This window comes from Fukomys damarensis, unplaced genomic scaffold (assembly GCF_012274545.1).
Source record: "Fukomys damarensis isolate Sample0158 unplaced genomic scaffold, DMR_v1.0_HiC HiC_scaffold_23, whole genome shotgun sequence".
Lineage (NCBI taxonomy): Eukaryota > Metazoa > Chordata > Mammalia > Rodentia > Bathyergidae > Fukomys > Fukomys damarensis.
In genome coordinates, this window is record NW_022900935.1 from 28,588,598 (window position 1) to 28,607,479 (window position 18,882).

The 18,882-nt window shown below is 35.9% G+C and overlaps 1 protein-coding gene across 4 annotated transcripts in view; it reads right to left on the reverse strand.

Moving 5' to 3' along the window:
- The window catches only part of Agbl4 (ATP/GTP binding protein like 4), a 1,213,327-nt gene that overhangs the window by 934,765 nt on the left and 259,680 nt on the right, over positions 1-18,882 (reverse strand). Inside the window, exon 1 of one of the 4 annotated variants that reach the window (XM_033767838.1) lies at positions 2,979-3,074. The exons of the other annotated variants lie outside the window; for them this stretch is intronic. Within the exon in view, the coding sequence (XP_033623729.1) occupies positions 2,979-2,984 (6 nt within the window). The 5' untranslated portion in view covers positions 2,985-3,074. Of the gene's footprint in view, positions 1-2,978; positions 3,075-18,882 lie in introns of those variants that run through there. 4 annotated transcript variants of the gene reach the window in all.

An 18,882-nucleotide genomic window follows, 5' to 3' on the forward strand; every position in this document is an offset into this window, starting at 1 on the left:
ACAAAGAAACCAATCAATAACAAATGCTGGTGGGGATGTGGGAGAAAAGGAACCCCTTACCATTGTTGGTGGGAGTGTAGACTGGTGCATCGAGTATGGAAATTACCATGGAGATTCCTCAAAAACCTAGGATTAGAGGTCCCATTTGACCCTATGTTCTCTTGCTGGGTATCTTCCCAAAAGAATTAAAAGCATCATACCACAGTACTATATGTGCACTTATGTTTATAGTAACAAAGTTTGTAATAGCTAAAACTTAGAAACAGCCCAATTGCCCATTAAGTGGAGACTAGGTAAAGAAGATATGTTGTGGGGTTTTTTTTTTAATATAACGGAGTATTACTCAGCCATAAAGAATGCAAAATTAGAGACATTTATAGCTAAATGGATGCTCACTGAGGCCATGCTCCTAAATAAATAGGAAACATGTTTCAATACCAAATAGTTTTTCTGGCATAAAAAACTGGAAGTGTAAAAGAGGACCAAAATGTGTAATATATAATATGAAATAGGAAGCAAAGGTCCAAGGGGAAAGGGATGTAGGGTGGGAGGGGAAAGAAAAAGAGGGAAAGAAAAATGAGAAAAGAAGGAAAAAATGGAAACAAAGCTTTTTGTAAATAGGGAAGGATGGAAAGTGGAAGGGTATTTCATCCACGAGCCCGGTCAAGGAACAGGGTTTAGGGCGCCCGGACTGGGAGGGCAAGGCACGGAATCACCATGCAAACTCCGGGGAGTTTTCTGGACCGCTTCTGCGTTATTTACCAAATACACAGGCTTATATAGAGTAAGGCGGGGTTGGAGCCAGGGTGGAGTCGGGACATTCGGCACATCGTTATTGGCCACATGTTAGTTTTTGGATTGTATGCTTTAGGGGCTGAGGCGAATGGAGCCAGGACTTTAGAGGTTTTTGAAAGGAGCAGTTTATCTAAGGTCAGATCTCTGCACACCTGAGAGGGCAGATTATTCCAGCCCTAATGGGCCTCAGAGTTTTTTCAGGAGAGGTGTGTTTGCTGCTCCTGACTCAGCCAGACAAACCTGATCCTCAGAAGGGAGGAAAACAGAATGGACAAAAATGAAGAACCAAGATATATCATATACAGATACAAATCCCAATGATGAATATAATCATAATATATACCTAAACTGAACCAATAAACCAGTAAAAAATGATTGTATCAAACATTTTAAACAGACATATTTTATAAAATGTAAAACATATTCTGATAAACTTTTTAAGACCCTTAAAAAGACTAGTCAACTAAAATTTCACTGCAGAAGGCTCTAAAATTTACACACACACACACACAAACACACACATACACACACACACACACTCACACACACACATATTTGGAAGAAGCAATAGTTGGACCACCAACCAAGGGACTGAGACTGGAATAATCAACACTGGGAGGAAGGACTATTTTGCCACCATGCATGGAACTGCTAATTTACTGTGATATATGAAAAATCTGGCATTTAGTCTGCTTTATTATTGTTTAAAAATTCTCTTTAGAAAAATCCATCCACTTACAACTTCAACCAAGACAGACTGCTCCACTAGCTCCCATCTTGGCTTGGCACTTGGTGGAAGTACAAATAAATATTACTGACACATGGTTGATAATGTTCTCTCATTTTTAACTAATAAAAACAATAATTTCATCAGGTTCAACATAATACCATTTTCATAACAAATATTTTGACACTACATATATACCTGTCCTATAATCCAGCAATTGTATCTCTAGGAATTTATGTTAGAAATATATTTGTTTACGTTTTTATACAAAAGTACTCATCATAACATTGTTTATAGAATGCTAATATTGGAAAAAATTATATCTATACAGAAAATCTGTATTTCTATATAGAAATACATTTCTATAACAGTATTATATACTTATTACGAATAAGAGGCAGAACTAATTTATGAACCATAGCAATGGAGAGACACAGTACTTGAAAGCAAGTGCTCTAGAATCAGACTGTCATCATTTGGACCCAGGTCTTCCATTACTGTGTGGCACAGGGCAAGTTACATAACCTCTCTGTTCACATGTTTATCTGTAATATGGGAATGAAATATGATCTGTCTCCTATATTTATGGTAATTAAATGTGATTTAGTTATAAAGTCCTTCAAAGAATACATAACACATACTATTCTAAAAAATATGAGCTATTATTATTCTCTACAAACTGCTTGCTCAATGAAAAAAAAGCCAGAGTGCAAAATGAAAGAGTAAGCTAATATTGAAGCATTGAAAAAATATACAGATGTGCATACTAGTATATGAATATATTTAGAAGGCTACATAAGACATTAATATCATTGGTTGCCTTCAGGAAAGGAACTGGATACCCAGATAACAGGAGAGGAAGGAAATTTATTTTGCCTCATATGCCATTTTTACTGTCTGAATTTTGTTCCATATATTTTTTAAATTATATATTCTTTTCTCAAAATACCTACAAAATCACCTTCTTAATTTTCTTCAACGTTATATTTGCTCAACCAATTTTTCTATGAAAAATAAATTTTAAGAAATATCAAAAAATCATCTGGTGATCCAAGGTACACCTTTTTGGAAACATTTCTGTGGGCTATAGAAAGTCATTGAAATTTGCAGAAAAGAATGACATATTCAGAACAGAGATTTGGGACTTTTTTAAATAGTGTTCTCTCTTGGACATGACAGATGATTTCTCTTATTGTATACTGAAATCTGAAATGTAATTATTTCATATCATGAATGAATAAGAAAAAAAAGTTTTAGAATGCACACTCTAAGAATAAAACAAAAGAATACAGCTCTTGTCAGCAACAATATATTTGTTATTGACACTATATGTCACAATCCTAGACAGAAGTCATGCTTTCTCCATATCCATGAATTTATTCAAAACAGTTAAGCCTAAGGCATTTAAGTAAAATTCTCATCTCCCAGGCAGTCAGTGCCTTGGTACAAGCCTTACCTGCATCTCTCATCTCTTCTCTCCATCCCTTTTCACCACTCTAGCTTCTAACCTTATTGTACCAGATAGGCAAGCACAGAAAGAATGGAAAGCTGGGGCAAAATGCCATAGGTAATAAGTGGCAGAGCCAAAAGCACTTTTACGCAGTTTGCTTTGAGGAGCTTTTGACCTGAACCATTATTGCACACTCCTGATGGAAATATTGGTGTTCTGATCCTCCATATGTAAAACAGTAACTCCTCACTTCAGGTCCACAGAACCCAAGGATCTGCCAAAATGAAATTTCAATCAAACTGGAGTTGAAAGATCATGTTAATGGGAAGGCATTTATTTTCTATTTAGTTAAAACACTTGAATTCAAATATCCTTGCTATATATTTCACAATTTACAATGAAGTAAGTGGGAGAGGGGTGGAGCTAGTCCTGAAGTTAGTATTCCCTACAGTTTATGTTATACCAAATGTTAACACATGTTCAGACGAAAAGGGTGTCAGTAATCAAATATATTTTGGAAACTAGATTAAGTGACATTGGTCCATTTTCACTCCTACCTCAAAACAATAAAAATTCTCACATTTATTGTGACTCTCCCAAAAAGGGACATAATAGAAAGTGCTTTTCAGAAACAGTATATTTCAGACTAATGTTCTATAGCAAGGAATGTGGAAAATGTAATGAAATAAGAGATTTTTTAATGCAAAGCAACTGTATATTAAAAATCATGCACTCTTGTTTTTCTCAGTAACTCAGACTTAAGTAATGATTTAGAAATTATTTATCAGTTACGAACTACTATGCTAGATATCTTTTGGCCCTGGAACTGAGGTGTGCACACCACTCTATTCAGGTGCCACCAATCTTAATTAGGTTGAACGATGTAAATCTGCTAAGAAGCCTTACACAGCCCTTGCCTTCCTTCCATGTACTACACTTAGCATTAAAGATACCCTGAAAAATTAGACATTATCTCTGCCTCAGAGTATAGTTATAGAATATAGTTATGAAATGAATAATTTTCTTTAACTAAATGATTGTAAATATGAAAATTATGCACTGGAAAAGTACAGGATACAGTAAAAGCATAAAATGAGGTCCTGACTTAGATACATTTCCAGAGGAAGTCATCTCAAGCTGTATACTTGATATACCAGTTGAAACATGCCAAGAAAATAAGAGAAAGAACATCCTCAAATAGAAAGAATTGCATTATAGAACAGCCAAAAAGAGAGAATGGAACAGATAGCAACTGGACTAATCCCAATAAATATGAACTAAAACACATAGAAGGAAAGATTAAAGGATGAGACTGTAAAATGGAGCCAGGTCACCAGCCCTCTCTCTGTGGGATGGGCATACTGCTAACTGCTGTAAAGAAGATAAGGGCAGAAGAGTGCCATCATGTGTCTTTAAGAAACTTAGAAATTAATTGTTAACACCTAAAAAAATAAATTTTTTTTGGTTTTTTTTTTTTTTTTTTTTTTTTTTTTTGGTTTTTTGAGACAGGGTCTCACTATGTAGTTGAGACTGAACTGGAACTCACTATGTAGCCCAAGCTGGTCTTGAACTCACAGCCATCCTCCTGCCACAGCCTCCTGAGTGCTGGGATTACAGGTGTAAGCCACCACACCTGGCTTAAAATAAATTTTTTAAGGTGAGTCTTATAAAGGTAAGCTGAGAGCTTCAAATACATTATTCATTTAATTCTTTAAAAATTACTCAAGTGGAAAACCACTAGCTAATTTTACAAATGAGGAATTAGAGGATCAAAAAGATTACCAGAAATCTTTTCCCAAGATTGTGTATCTACTTTAGGCAACAAGAGCCAAGTAGGAGGCACTGCATTACCTGACCTCAAACTATACTACAAAGCAGTAGTAATAAAAACAGCATGGTACCAAAACAAAAACAGACACAGATCAATGGAAACATCCCCAGAAACATCCCTACATACACTAATGTATTTGATCTCTAACAAAGGAGATATGAGAATATGTTGGAGGAAAAATAGCTTATTCAATAAGTGATGCTGGGAAAACTTAATAACTGTTTGGAGAAGATTGAAATTGGACCCATATCTGTCACTAGGTACTAAAATAAAATAAAAATGTATAAAAAATCCAATCGTTAAAACAGAAATACTGAATGTATTGTAAAATAAAATAGGTAAAGATGCTTGAAGTCACAGGTGTATGAAGGGGTTTTCTAAACAGCACTACAACTGCACAAGAAATAACAGAAAGAATTAACAAATGGAACTACATTAAATTTAAAAGCTTCTGTTAGGCAAATGAATCAGAGTGAAAAATACAACCTACCCAATAAGGAAAAAAAATTCGACAGCTATTTCTCAGAAGACTAATATTTAAAATATGTAGAGAGCACAAAAATATAAGACCACCTGAAATAAATAGGAACAAATTCCCTATGATGAATGTGATCACTATCTATATCTAAAATATACCAATAAGATTAACAACAAAAAATGGCTTTTGATATTGTGTAGTCCCAATGCTAGCTGAGGCATTTTTTTGCTCTTAAACATACAGACTGGACAATATCTCAACACACTATGTTCAGCTTCAGACTAGATGAATATACAAGCCTTCTCTCTGAACTCTTAGGCTTGAGTCCTTCTCATTTTAAGCACTGTTTCAGCAAGGGGTACTTCTATCAAGCCAATTTCAATTAGAGTGCAAAATTCATCCCTTGACAGCTTTTCTCTCTCACACATACACACTTCACCTTTGCAAACCATTTTATAGTTTTGTCCACTTATAAAAAATATCTGAGGGTCATCAGAATGGGTTATCCTAGGTGTTATTTATCCTAGGTGTATTTGGTGTCCCTCCATCTCACTCACTCTAGTTGCTCCCTCTTCTCTATTCCCCTCTCTGTCTATTTGTATTCCCTTTTATTCTATGAAGCATAAAAAGAAAATCTGTCGTCACTTTCAGGAATAATATGCTACACTTTGAGTTTCAGTCTTCATCCCTAGAAGATTATCAGATCCACACAAATACAGAGCTATCAGTGAATAAGATTTTCTCTTAATTCCTTATAATCATTATTATAACAATAACACCATTATTTTTTGAATATGTATCTTTTATCAAGTGCCACACCAAGTACTTTACAAACATTATTTTGTTAAGTTCTCACAAAATCCCTGTGACGAAGATATTATTATATCTCTGAAAAAAATCTGTGAGAAAAGGTTAAATAAAGGACTTGCCTCAGGACACAAAGCTGAGAAGTAATGACGATTGTGTTTTACTCCAGGATGTACTGGTGATGTTTTCTCCACCAGGTACACAGCTCCTCAGTCTTAGGAGACAGTCAAATGGTGAGGGAACAGACAAGTGAAAGGAGATGTTAATATTCTACTGGAGTGGTGGAATAGCTGAATTTCTAGGCAGGACAAGCAGTACTCCAAAAATTTTTTGAGTTCTCAGGTTGAGACTATTGATCTTCTGTGTGACAGTTCCCTAAATTACATGTCACTTGATTGAAATATACAGTTTAATACTTTGATGAATCCACAGAAAAGGGGACCAAGGAGGAGGGGAGAAGAAAAAACATTCAAAGCAGCACAAAATTTAATTAAGAAAAATATTAGCTCAATTAAGGCTAAATTGTGGTATAAAAGATTAAGGTAAAATATGTATTAGTGTGACATTTGCATTTATATGAAGTATGAATCACAAAGAAATAATATATGCAGCTAAATTTCAGTTAACTCCCTTTTAAAAGTCTTGTTACCATGGCAATGACAAGAATGAGTTTTCACAGGATGTAAGATATAGATTTTTTTTTATTTCTTAAAAGCAGTTTAAATAAAAACTACCAACAGCATGACCTCCTTTCATTTCTCTTATATGACCAAGGACTACCGAAAATAAGAATCATCTAGACATCTATTCCAAAAATTATACAGAAGAAAAAATACTAAAATATGAACTGCATTTCCTCTTGAATATATTTTTTTCTTCTTTTTGGCCTCTAGTATATTTTTAATAAGTTCACTCAGAAGGCTATATCTTGGAAAACATTCTAATTGTGAGAGAGACAAAGGAGACTAATGTCTTCTTGGAATTATCTATAATACAACCTCTGCTAGTTCAATTAGGGAAGTTTTTAATAACAGCTACTTTCATTACTGAGATCAGGTAAAATTCCACTAGAAAGTCTATCTTTGACACCAGTAGTGAAATGGTTCACCTCTTGAATTCCAGGTCTAACAAAAGTTGTGCTACTCTCTAATGAGTAATAGAGGATTGAGGTTTCTAGGCTACAAAAATCCTGTTGTGGTGAAAAGGCAGAAACCTAACTCCAAAATCAATACTGTATTACTCTCTCCACAGGCAAGAGCTGCTGGGTCAGGGGAATCATGAAAAATTCATAGCAGAGGTGGCCAAGCCATCCATAAGATAGAGAAAATGATGCTATATCTAAAGATCCCCTGAGCAATTGAAAGCACTTTATAGATTTCACTGTGGATAAGTGCTGGTGTGTTTCATCCGGGTGCCTTAATGCTGCTGCAATCTTACTTTGACAGTCAATGAGGATGTTTTGATCTATATTTACAGGGTCCTATTTACGTTGGTTCTTAGCCTCTTAACAGCACTTGGATGATAATGGTCACAGGGATACGGCCTGAAGATAACTCATTCTTTAGCCTCCTCTTGACTACAGGTTCAGTCTTTTTCTTCTGCTTAGAATAAATCTTTAAGAAACAAATTTTTTACAAATGCACTTAATTCTCAGAACAATCTTTCAAATGCATTATTATCATTGCCATCTTATATATCAGGAAACAAAATTAAGAAAAATGAAGTCACATATCTGAGATCACACAAAGAGCATGAATCAAGATTCTGACCCAGGTATTTCTAAATCCAAAAACCCTGATAGTGTGCTTGACCCAAGGGCTTTAATTTATTTTCTGTATCACTTCATTTTAAAAGATTGACTATACCTGATCAATTCACTACAGTCCTGGAATCACAGAAGGAAAGGCAATGTAGGCTATGCTCTCTGGTCCTTCTTATCTATTTTATAATTCTCTTACTTTCATCTCTGTTGCACCAACTACTTATATGTTAAACACAAAAATTTTTAGTCCAACTTACTTGTGCTTTAAAATTTAGTTCAAGTGACATTTTCTTTATAGTACACTGTATTTTAAAAAATAGCAAAGTTTATTATGAACTTTCCCTAATAGTATGTCAACAATCCCCAACCCCTAACATTATGCCCTTCAGAAAGGCTAAGGAATTACATTTCTGCCCTCTGGCTGCCCTGCCTTTTCCAAAACACTATGATGCCAGGAACAAGATTTTGTTGTTGTTGTTTTTGATTTTGTTTTTTGGTACTGTGGATCAAACTTGGGACCAAATGCTTGTGAGGTAGGCAGAAGTAGCACTGAGCTAAATCCCCAGCCCCACAAAATTTATTTTGATAAACTACTTTAACTTTCAAAGGCTGCTATTTAGGATAAACTCAAAACACTTCAGCTTGAGTTCAACAGTCGGTCTTCCACTCTAATTTTACTTGATATTTTCTATGCTTTCTTAAAACAGTACTACTGATTCATTTGTTCCAGATAGATCATCTCATACCTCTCACCAGGAGCCCTGCTTATTCATCAACACATTCCTTTGCATGTACCCTCCTCTTCACCTGGAATTTTCTGCCTTTGATGGCCGGAGTATCCTTTAAAGCTTTGTTGGAGCCTCACCTGTTATAGGGGGCATTTTCTAGCCTTTCTGGCTCTAGGAATCACTTCCTCACTTCCAAGTCTACCACTCTACCACTCTTTTTTAGTTTCATTACCTTCAGCCTTAAATACAGTCTACTTTTGAGTGAGGCTTTAATCTACAGCAAGACTATGATCTCCTTAAGGTCAAGACCAGCTGGATCTCACTAATTGCTAATATTATGGAAGTACCAGGCTTATGTGGGGCCTGTTCACATTCAGAGCTCATTTGGTTCTACTTCTCTAGACTATGTAATATTTCTCCCTTCTAGACTCCCTTGGCACTTCAAAAATTTAGCATGATTGTTGATTTTCATTTGTACCTAGAACAAAAGACATATTTAGCCAGACCTCTAGAAAAGGCTTTCAGGAAGTCATTAAACACTGTGTTGAATTATATGGGAAAAGTGAGACTGTTTTCCAATATTTTAAAAACGTGTGATTTAGATTTATTCATTTGCCAAATATCTTTCATGTGCCAGGCTCAGTGTTAGCAGGACAGATAAAAATGAGTTGCCCTCAGTGGCTCACAGTCTATGGAAAATTATCAAAAGAAATAATGAGTGGGTTCTTAAGAGTGGTAGCAGTTCCTAGGCAGAGAAAGAAAAAGAAGGATCAATATGAATAAAGATCTGGGGTTTGTGAACATTACCCATTCTAATGCACTGTCCATATTCGTTAAATACACAAATCTATTTTTTAAATCCTTTTCTCACTATATATTTTCCGGTTCTATTCCAAATATTTGTTTTATTTCAATAAATGAATTAGAAAGTTACTAGCACCAGAAATCCCCTATGACAAGCCTTTTAGTATATAGTGCTCTTTGTAAAAGGGAATTAGTGAGCCTTGAGAAGTTATCAGTAAGTCTTAACCTGCATGGGAGGAAGATGGCACTGTTACTAGATCCATCCAGGCCTAATCCTGCTGTGATATATGGAGAAACTTAAACCTACAAGTTGTCTTAAAATACTCAAAGGCACCACACAAGCAGAAGTTATTGTGGATCATAAAGAGAGCCAAACAGAGAGAACAAAGGAGATTTTCCACACTGACCACCCTAAGGCACTGTGCCTTTTGACATGTTTGGCAATGGCCTGACTCCAAATACAGTAACTATTCTTTTCATCACTTAATGTGTCTAGTGGCCTGAACACGAATTCAAAAAAATAGGACTCTTTGCGCCCCTTCTATTTACAAAAATATTAATAATGGGACTGAAAATGACTATTTAAAATCTACGTGTGATATTTTAAAACATTTTATCACCTAATTATAACAAGAAATCTGCAATGCAGACGACCTCTCTACCCCATCCCACCCCAAATATTTTTATCACCATCATTTTACAAATAAGTAATCTGAATTTTAAAAGTCAAGCTTAACTTATCTAATGTCACACAGTTAGTACATGTTCAGCCCTTGATTCAAACCCAAACAAGAGGAGCACTGATGCTATTGTCACTTCTGTATTATTAGGTTCTTTCATTAAGCATTCCTATGTTAACTAACGTTGGAAAATGTCTGAATGTAACCACAGAGCTATGCATGTAAAGACAACAGCCAAGAATAAAACTAAAGGAGAAGCAAAGGCCACTTACAAATACCAAAATTCAAAACCAGTTTCAGAGAAATACATGCTGGCTTTCTTTCCAGCTTCTGTTATGATAATTTTGAAGTTTTTATTGTGTGGTCTTTGGAGAAAATCATTCACTGAGATAATAATCACAAAAAAATAATGAGAGATTAAAGGAAAAAAATCACAGCCAAATCATTGAAAAGGAAGTTAGAGAAGAAAAAAGAGAGAGGGAGAGAGATAGCTTCTTGATCACTTAAAAACAGTATGAATGGACAAAGTGTGAATCAAGGGTAAAATATTCAAGATTGTAAAATGGTTTTTATGGTATAACAGAAAAAGGAAGAGAATTAAAATCTGAGTACTGAGATTAAATCATGTTTTACCATCATGTGGCTCTATGATCTTAAACAAGCAGTTTAGTTTCTTTGAGCCTCATTAAAAATAAGAAAAATTATATACTCTTCCTTTCTTAGTCATTTTCCTTGTCACTGGGAAAAATGTCTGCCATGTGCAGTTTAAAGGAAGAGAGGTTCATTTTGGCTCACAATTCAGAAATTTTAATCAGAGTTTGGCAGGCTTAGAAACAGAGACAGAGGGTTTGGGCAGAGGAAAGCTCCTCATATCATGCTGGAGAGAAAGCAGAGAGAGCAAAGGAACAATAAGGGAGATATTCCCTTCCAGGTCATGCCCCAGTGACCTGGCCCTTCTGATCAGATCCTACCTCCCAACAGCAAATCATCTATATTGCTCCATTATTGAGTCACCTTCCAAAAGCCCTGCCTGCCTATGAGCTCAAGAGGTTCTCAGGTGACATTTAGAAACAAACCATAACATTTTGTATAGTTATGATGATTATAAAAAGCAAAAGTAATTTTTTCATTTCCCATTATTCTCAGTTACACATTGCATTAAGAAATTCAGAGTACATTCAGAAAGACATTTAGAGTGAAACAACAAACTAGCAAACAAACTCAAAGCAACATGCCAGTAAATGTATGGAAGTAAAAAAAAATATATATATAGGTAAAAGTTGGATAGCGAAGAAGGGAAAAAATCTAACATTTATTAATATCCTATATAGTAGCAGGGCCATTCAAAAACATAATCTTATTTAATCACTATAGCAACTCTGCAAGGGGGTATGTTTTGTATTTTATAAAAAGGAAAATAAATTCAAACATATGAAGAAATCTGCTCAGAGTCACACAAGTGGGAAATGAGTTTCCTTCAGGTGAAGATGTTTTACATTCCAAAACCTATATTTCAGAGGAGGTAACACATGAACAGTGTCCTAAAGAAAGATCAGGATTGGCACAATGTTGCATAGAAAACAAAGCCAAACCAGAGTGTTATAGTCTGATTGTTTTTTTGTTTTTTGAGACAGGGTCTCTCTATGTAATTGAGACTGACCTGGAACTCACTATGTAGCTCACGCTGGTCTTGAACTCACAGCAATCCTCCCACCTCAGCGTCCCGAGTGCTGGGATTACAGGCATGCACCACCGTGCCCGGCCCAGAGTGTTATAGTCTGGATGCTTCAAAATTTGTGTGTTGAAATCTAATCCCCAAGTGATGATATTAAGAGGTGGGGCAGCCCTCATGAATGGAATTAATGCCCTCATAAAGGAGGAAGAAGGAACTCTTTGCCCTTTTGCTATGTGAAAATGCAGAACAGTAGGAATGGGCCCTCACCTAAAATAACCTGCCAGTGTTTTGACCTTTGAGTCTCAGCCTCCAGAACTTTGCACAATAAATTTCTGTTGCTTGTAAATTTCCTAGTCTAAAGTGTTTTGTGACAGTAGCAGGAAATCAACAAATATAAAGCCAAACCACACAAATACCACTCTAACACATCATTCAGATTCTGGCTGGAAATAGATGACAATTTCATGACAAACAAGAAGAGCCTAACAAAAGTACTATTTACAAAGATATGAACAGTGGTGAAAAATCAACCAGAGATAATGAAGTGTCTCAGCTCCACCAATGGTAGAAAAGTTACTTCTACCCTACAGGCAGAAGGTTACCAAAGGCTGTCTAAGGGTGAAGGGAATAGGGACAGACTGGTTACCAAAAACTGAAGATACAAAGATGGCTTTAGGAGAAAAGTATATTCTCTCTTCATCTTATGATCCCCTGCCAGTACCTTTCACTCAATTGGACTGACACTCATTTGGAAGCCAGAGTCTAAGCAGTCTGCTGAATCAGTCCATAAAGTACTAATCAGGATACAAAAAAAATGAAAGTGGATCTAAAGTGGCCAGTGGAAAATGTTCAAAACACAGTGAATGGCCCAGTTGTTTTTTGGACTCGATCATATTGTTAAAGTACATTCTTCTTATTGCTAAGTACATGAATACATAGTTTATACTGAGGTCACTGACCCTGGAGAAGAAACTGATGTGGGATTACAAGTAAGAAGAGAAGCTATGGCTTACATTTAAAGGCTAGAATTTGATCTTAATTTCCCAGAAAATATGTTTTTAAAAACACAATATATTGGGGCCAGTGATTTAGCTCAGTGGTTCCACCACATGCTTCAAAAGCACAAGGACCCAATTTCGATCCGAGGTACCAAAAACAAAACAACAAACAAAATAACACAATATATTGGACCATCTCAAATTGCTGAAAGTAGTAATTGTTTTGCCTATTATTTTCCATGATGTTTTCTAATATATATTACTACATAGAGAAATAACTCCAAAAGATCTTCATGTTCCTAAGAAGGAAAAAGCTTCAAAAAGTTTGAGTGCTATGTAAAATAAGAATTTACTGGTTGTAAAACTTACTTCAATCTTCTGAACTCCTTTTGAAATCATCAAAATCTAGGATAAGAGTGTCACTGTATTCTTTGCCTGTCTGTGATCTGATACATTCATTTAACATTTAGTGTTATGCTTGTTTGAAAGGATCTAAGCAAGTTAATACTGATAAAAAGATATTAAAACATACTCATTTCAGGAAGTCAGTGGTTGTTTTTGCTCCTAATTTTTGTCTCAACACTATAAGTAAATTACTCAATGGGATAGAAAAAGAACTGTTTTATTTCTACTATTATTTTCATTATATTCACTACCTGAAGAAAGTCATATCATATTGTAGGCATCAATAATTCTGTTAGGAACACAAAGTGAAAAATATGAATATGAGAATCACAACATATAAGAAATGGAAAATACTACATTTTGATGGCTTGCCTTCTTTATTCAAAATGTTCTTGTTTCAATGTAGAGCACATTTCTTTGCTACGACCTTCACTAATTCTTACTCATGTGGAAAAGGACTGTATTGAAATGTATCAGATACATAGAAATGTACAAAAATTACAAAAGCTTCTCTTAAAAAATCTTTTAAAAACCCAGTTCATTTATATTCATAGTTATCATATCAAGAAAAAGAACATAACTAGCAAGCATCTTTCCAGGCATTATCCATTTGCCAAGAATTCCTCCATCCTGCTTACAGATCAGTATTGTTTCAGTCAGCTTTCTCATTGCTGGACATAATACCTGATACACAAAACTTAAAAGATGAGAGGTTTAATTTAGATCACGTTTTGAGGGATTCAATTCATGGTGTGCAGGTTCCAAAGCAGAAACATCATGGCAGAAGAGTGTGGTAAAGCAAACCTGCTTAGATCATGGAGGAAGGAAAACAGTGCCAGAGAGGAAGGGGCAAGGGACTACAAAATCCAAGCCACACCTCCATGACCGCACAAACACACCTGGAAGTGTGTTTCATCAATCAATCCTCCAGGTGAATCCCAAAGCCAATCAACTTGACGCTCTACTCTTCCCAATTCCAACCATTGTCAACTCCATACTCAAACACATCTCCTTTAACCTTACTTAATCTCCAAATAAAAATAAAAGCAAGTTTATAATTCAACCTAATATAACTAGCCTACATATAACTGAAATACAATAATTCTTTCCTCAGTCTCACCACTTCAATGATTTTTCAAAAGTCCAAGTCAAATTCTTTTTGAGACTTAAGGCAAACTCTTAGCAATGATGCACCTTGCATAATCCCAAAGTACAATGACACAGAGTAAATATCTCCATTGAAAAAGGGAAAAACAGGGAAATAAAAAAGAATTGGACCAAAGCAAGAGTGAAATCTAGAAGGCCAAACATGACCTGTAGTACAGGACCTGAAGTCCTATAGTACATGCCAGGCATCTGAGGCACATGGTGGTGAAATGTGAAGTCCAGAGGACTTAGATCCACTTTGTAGACTTGTCAGTTGCAGCCCATATCGCCTCTCTCTCAGGCTGGCTGCAATCACAGCCTGTGACTTCCCTTGGAAGATATTCCACATACCTGACATCTTTGATTTCCTGAGGCCTCATTCCAATAGCTTTATCAACTACTGCCCTCACAGTGGCTCCCTTTCTAGCTTTTCAGACCTTCCTTTAAAATTGGGGTGGAAGATCTCTCACTTCACAATGCTTGCATTCTACAACCCAGTAAAACCAGAGACACATGGACAATGCCAAGGTCTGCTGTCAGTGGGAGCAGTTAGCCACTCCACCTTGAACCACAGCTGCAGCAGCCTCTTGAATGCCTGGATGGTTAAGCATGGCAAAATAAAACTCAGGAAAACAAATTCTCTAGGAGTCCCTTCTCCATTCTCTAGGAGAGCCCCAGGGACTCTGCTCAACTGAAAGGTTGACACTTTTGCACCTGTGAGCTTGTCATGGGTGAAAATTTGCCAATCATTGTGATGACCTCAAGGCATCTTTCTTCTCATCCTTCAGCAAAGTACTTGGTTTCTTTTTAAGAGTGCTAATTTATGTAGTAGCCATACCTTCCTTGGCCCTGGCTTTATACATGATTCCATCTGGATCAAAATTTAAGTGTTTAAAATTTTTGCACTCTGCCTTTTGGCCCCAATTGTTACTCTAAGTCTGGCTAAAAAAAATAAACATATCAATACCACAGCCTAAATAATAGGGTGTCTTAAAATTCCTTCTGCCAGATTAATCGGGCCACTCCCATTACTCTCAATCTCCTGTAAAGTCTCTGACATGGGGAAAATGTAGACAAATTTTTTTCCACAGTGTAACATACAGGCCTCTGATCCAACTGCCATGGAATCTTTGTTACCACCTGAAATCTTTCTGATCCTGGTCTTTACTGTTCCATTTCCTATCAGCACTCTGGTCTTCTGAGATCTGACCAAAATCACTCATCAGATTCCATGTACATTAAAAGGCTTTTCTATCCCACATCTACAATCCTTTCCAAACTCCTCCCATAACTCGGTTCTGAACTCTTCTGCACCAAGTGGTCAGGAATAGTAACAGCAATGACCTCACTTCTCTGGTACCATTTTTCTATTGTACATAGATTTCCTGTTGTTAGACATAATATTCTATACCCACAACTTAAAGGAGGAAAAGTTTAAATTGGCTCATGTTTTAGAGAACTCAGTCGATGACCAGCAGCTCTGAAGCAGAAACATCATGGAGGAATGTTAGAGCACAGCAAAGCTGCTTAGCTCATGGAGGCAGGGGAATAGTGCTCAGAGAAAGGGGTGAGGGATCAGACACAGACTCAACACCATGCCTCCATTGCCCAATCAGACCTACTTATAAATCTGCTCCTCCAATACCCCAAGTGGATTCCAAAGCTAATCAAGTTGACTTCCAACCTAAGGTTAAAAAATAAATGCCTTTGGAAAAGTCACCCAAAACGTGTGTATGAATGGAATTACATGATACATACTCTTTTTTTTTTTTTTTTTGTCTAGGTCCTTTCTCTCAATATTATCTTGTAAGATTCTCCCATTGTCTTCTTTGTACTTGCAATTCATTCATCCTCAATGCAATTTATCAATTTTCAATCTACTTGAATAATTTCTAGAATTTGGCTATGACAAATAGTGCAGTGGTAATATCTTAAATATTTTCTTGGGGATGGTTTGTATACAGTTTTATAAATGAAAAACTATCATTATATCAAAAAAAACCAAAATGTATGTGTATATTAGCTCCTCCTGTAGTTTTATAATTTTTCAAAAAGTGGTTGTACCAATTTACATTTCATAAAAACTATGTAAAAATCTTTCTAACCCATATCATTTAAAAATATTCAGTTTAAACTTAGTTATTTCCTCTTGGAGGTTTTTCATGACCACTCCCATTCATTAGTTGTCCTCTAATTGTGCTGTTACTCTAATCTTTAAATACTTTTTTATTTAATTGGCTTGTGTTTTGTTTTGTTTTGTTTTGTCTCTGTCTCTACCTCTAGTGTTCAAATGTCTTGGATAGAGAGAGTATATCTTATTCATATTCGCACTTCCAATGGATCCTAAAACAGAACATACAGAGAATATCTGTAGAATCAATTAGTGAATTATATAATCTAATCTTACATCTTTGGGTTTTGTATAAAAAAACATAGACCCAGAAATATTAAGTATGAAACATGAGACCCAAAACATTGGTATAGCAGTAGAAAAGATGAGATTAGAATCTGGGTCTCATGATTCCTACACTCCACTACTCTTTCTATTACACTATGCTGCTTCCTTTAAAAATCTTATTTTGACAATAAACCTACAAAGAAGTTTCCTTTTAAAGGAGAAGGCAAAGAATGAAGTATAAATCTCCTGACACTATGAATCTTATCTCCCAATGATAAGGTTATGGTACTTTTCTATATTCTGCAACAGGAAATACAGCGAGAATAGAAACTACTTTGGGACAGACATATGCACAAGGGATAAAAAAGGGGGCAAAATGTCATAAATGCACAAAACCAAATTTTCCAAATATTGAGAGAGATGGTTTCAAATTCTAAAATACAGTATTAGATTTTAAAAAAGCACTGACTATATAGAGACAAGAAGAGATGAGACAACTGCCAGATATGCCCTGACAGTTTATAGTCATGACCCGATGTTAGAGAATTCTGCCAAATAATTTTCTTATACAGAGATTTATGTTGAATTTCATAAAGCACCAAAGTATATATACTAAGAAAGAAATGGATAAAAGAGGCAGAATGAATACTATCACAATTTGAAAGAAACTGGCACTTAGATCATTTGGTATCTCTCCAGGACAATGAGCATTTTTTTGGTAAATTAAATTTTAGACCCAAAGTATTTAAATAAATAAATCACTCTTAATATGATGATATGGAAAAATATAAGAAGGACACAAGAAAATACAGTAGTTTCTATTATGATATTTTTATGGTCCCAAATTTAAGGCATCCACTGCTCTTTATAGAGATGAAAAAGAGATGATAGGGAGGAAGAAATGATAGATAATAGAGGAGAGGAAGAGAGAGAGGCAGATACAGAGAGAGAGAGAGGGAGGGAGGGTGGGAGGGAGGGAAGGAGAGAGAGCGAGCGAGCGAGCGAGGGAATATGTCTAAGACATTTAATTTGTTTGTTTGTTTGTTTTTGCGGTTTTGTTTTTGGTTTTGGTTTTTTGGTACCAGGGATCAAACTCAACCTTGTGCTTGTGAGGCAGGCAGCAGCACCACTGAGCTAAAACCCCATCCCGTTTTGTTTCCTATGTACCAGGGATCAAACTTGGGACCTTGCACTTGTGAGGCAGCCAGCAGCACTGGTGAGCTAAATCCCTGGCACCACTGAGCTAAATCCCCAGGAGCCAGACATATACTTTTTATTGATTGTATCATTTAATCTTCACATCAATGCTGTTAAACTTAAGTCAAGTACTTGACACCACCATTCCACTGAAGCACCCTTTTGTCACAATCTACAGTTTTCTCCACATTACTAAATCTAACTTATTCCTAAATTTACTTGATATAATGGTAGCATATGGCACAATAAGTCATTCTGTCCTCCTCAAAACATTTCCTTCACTTTACTTGACTATACTATACTGACTTTCTTCTGACTTCACTAATTGGCCCTCCTAAAAATCATCAAAAATCTTTTCTAACTTCACTGATTGCTCGTCTTCAAAAATCTGTTGCCTTGGTTTTTGTTTTTTCCTCTTACCCATGCCCTCCCTTCACTCTCCTCACCCTTCCCTATTTATAAAGACTTTGTTTCCATTTTTTCCTTTTTTCACATTATTTTCTTTTCAAGAGCCAAGACATATCATGTAAAGGTACAACATCCCAATGATAAATGTAACTGTATTGTTTACTTTAAATGTACCAATAAATTTAATGAGTAATCACCCATTAATCACCCCCCCAAAACTAATCACCCCCCCCAAATCTGCTGCGTAGGAAACCAATAGCTGGGCCCCTTTGGACAATGGCTGCAACAGCCTCTGAGTGCCTGGATGGCTGCCCGTGCAAAAACAAATTCCAGGGAAACAACTCCCTAAGTGATCCTGGGGCTGTCTTCTCAAAGAAAAGTCATTCAAATGACTTCACGGTTTTATATTCCCTGAGTCTGTAATGGGTGAGGACTTGGCAATTTTTGAAATGTGTTCAAGGTATCCATCCTATTGTTTTAGTGCAAAGTACCTGGCTTCTTTTAATAGCATTAACCTCTTTAGCAATTGCACCTTCCTTGGCTTCAACTTTAAACATACTACTTTTTTTTTTTTTTTTTTGGCAAAAGTACAA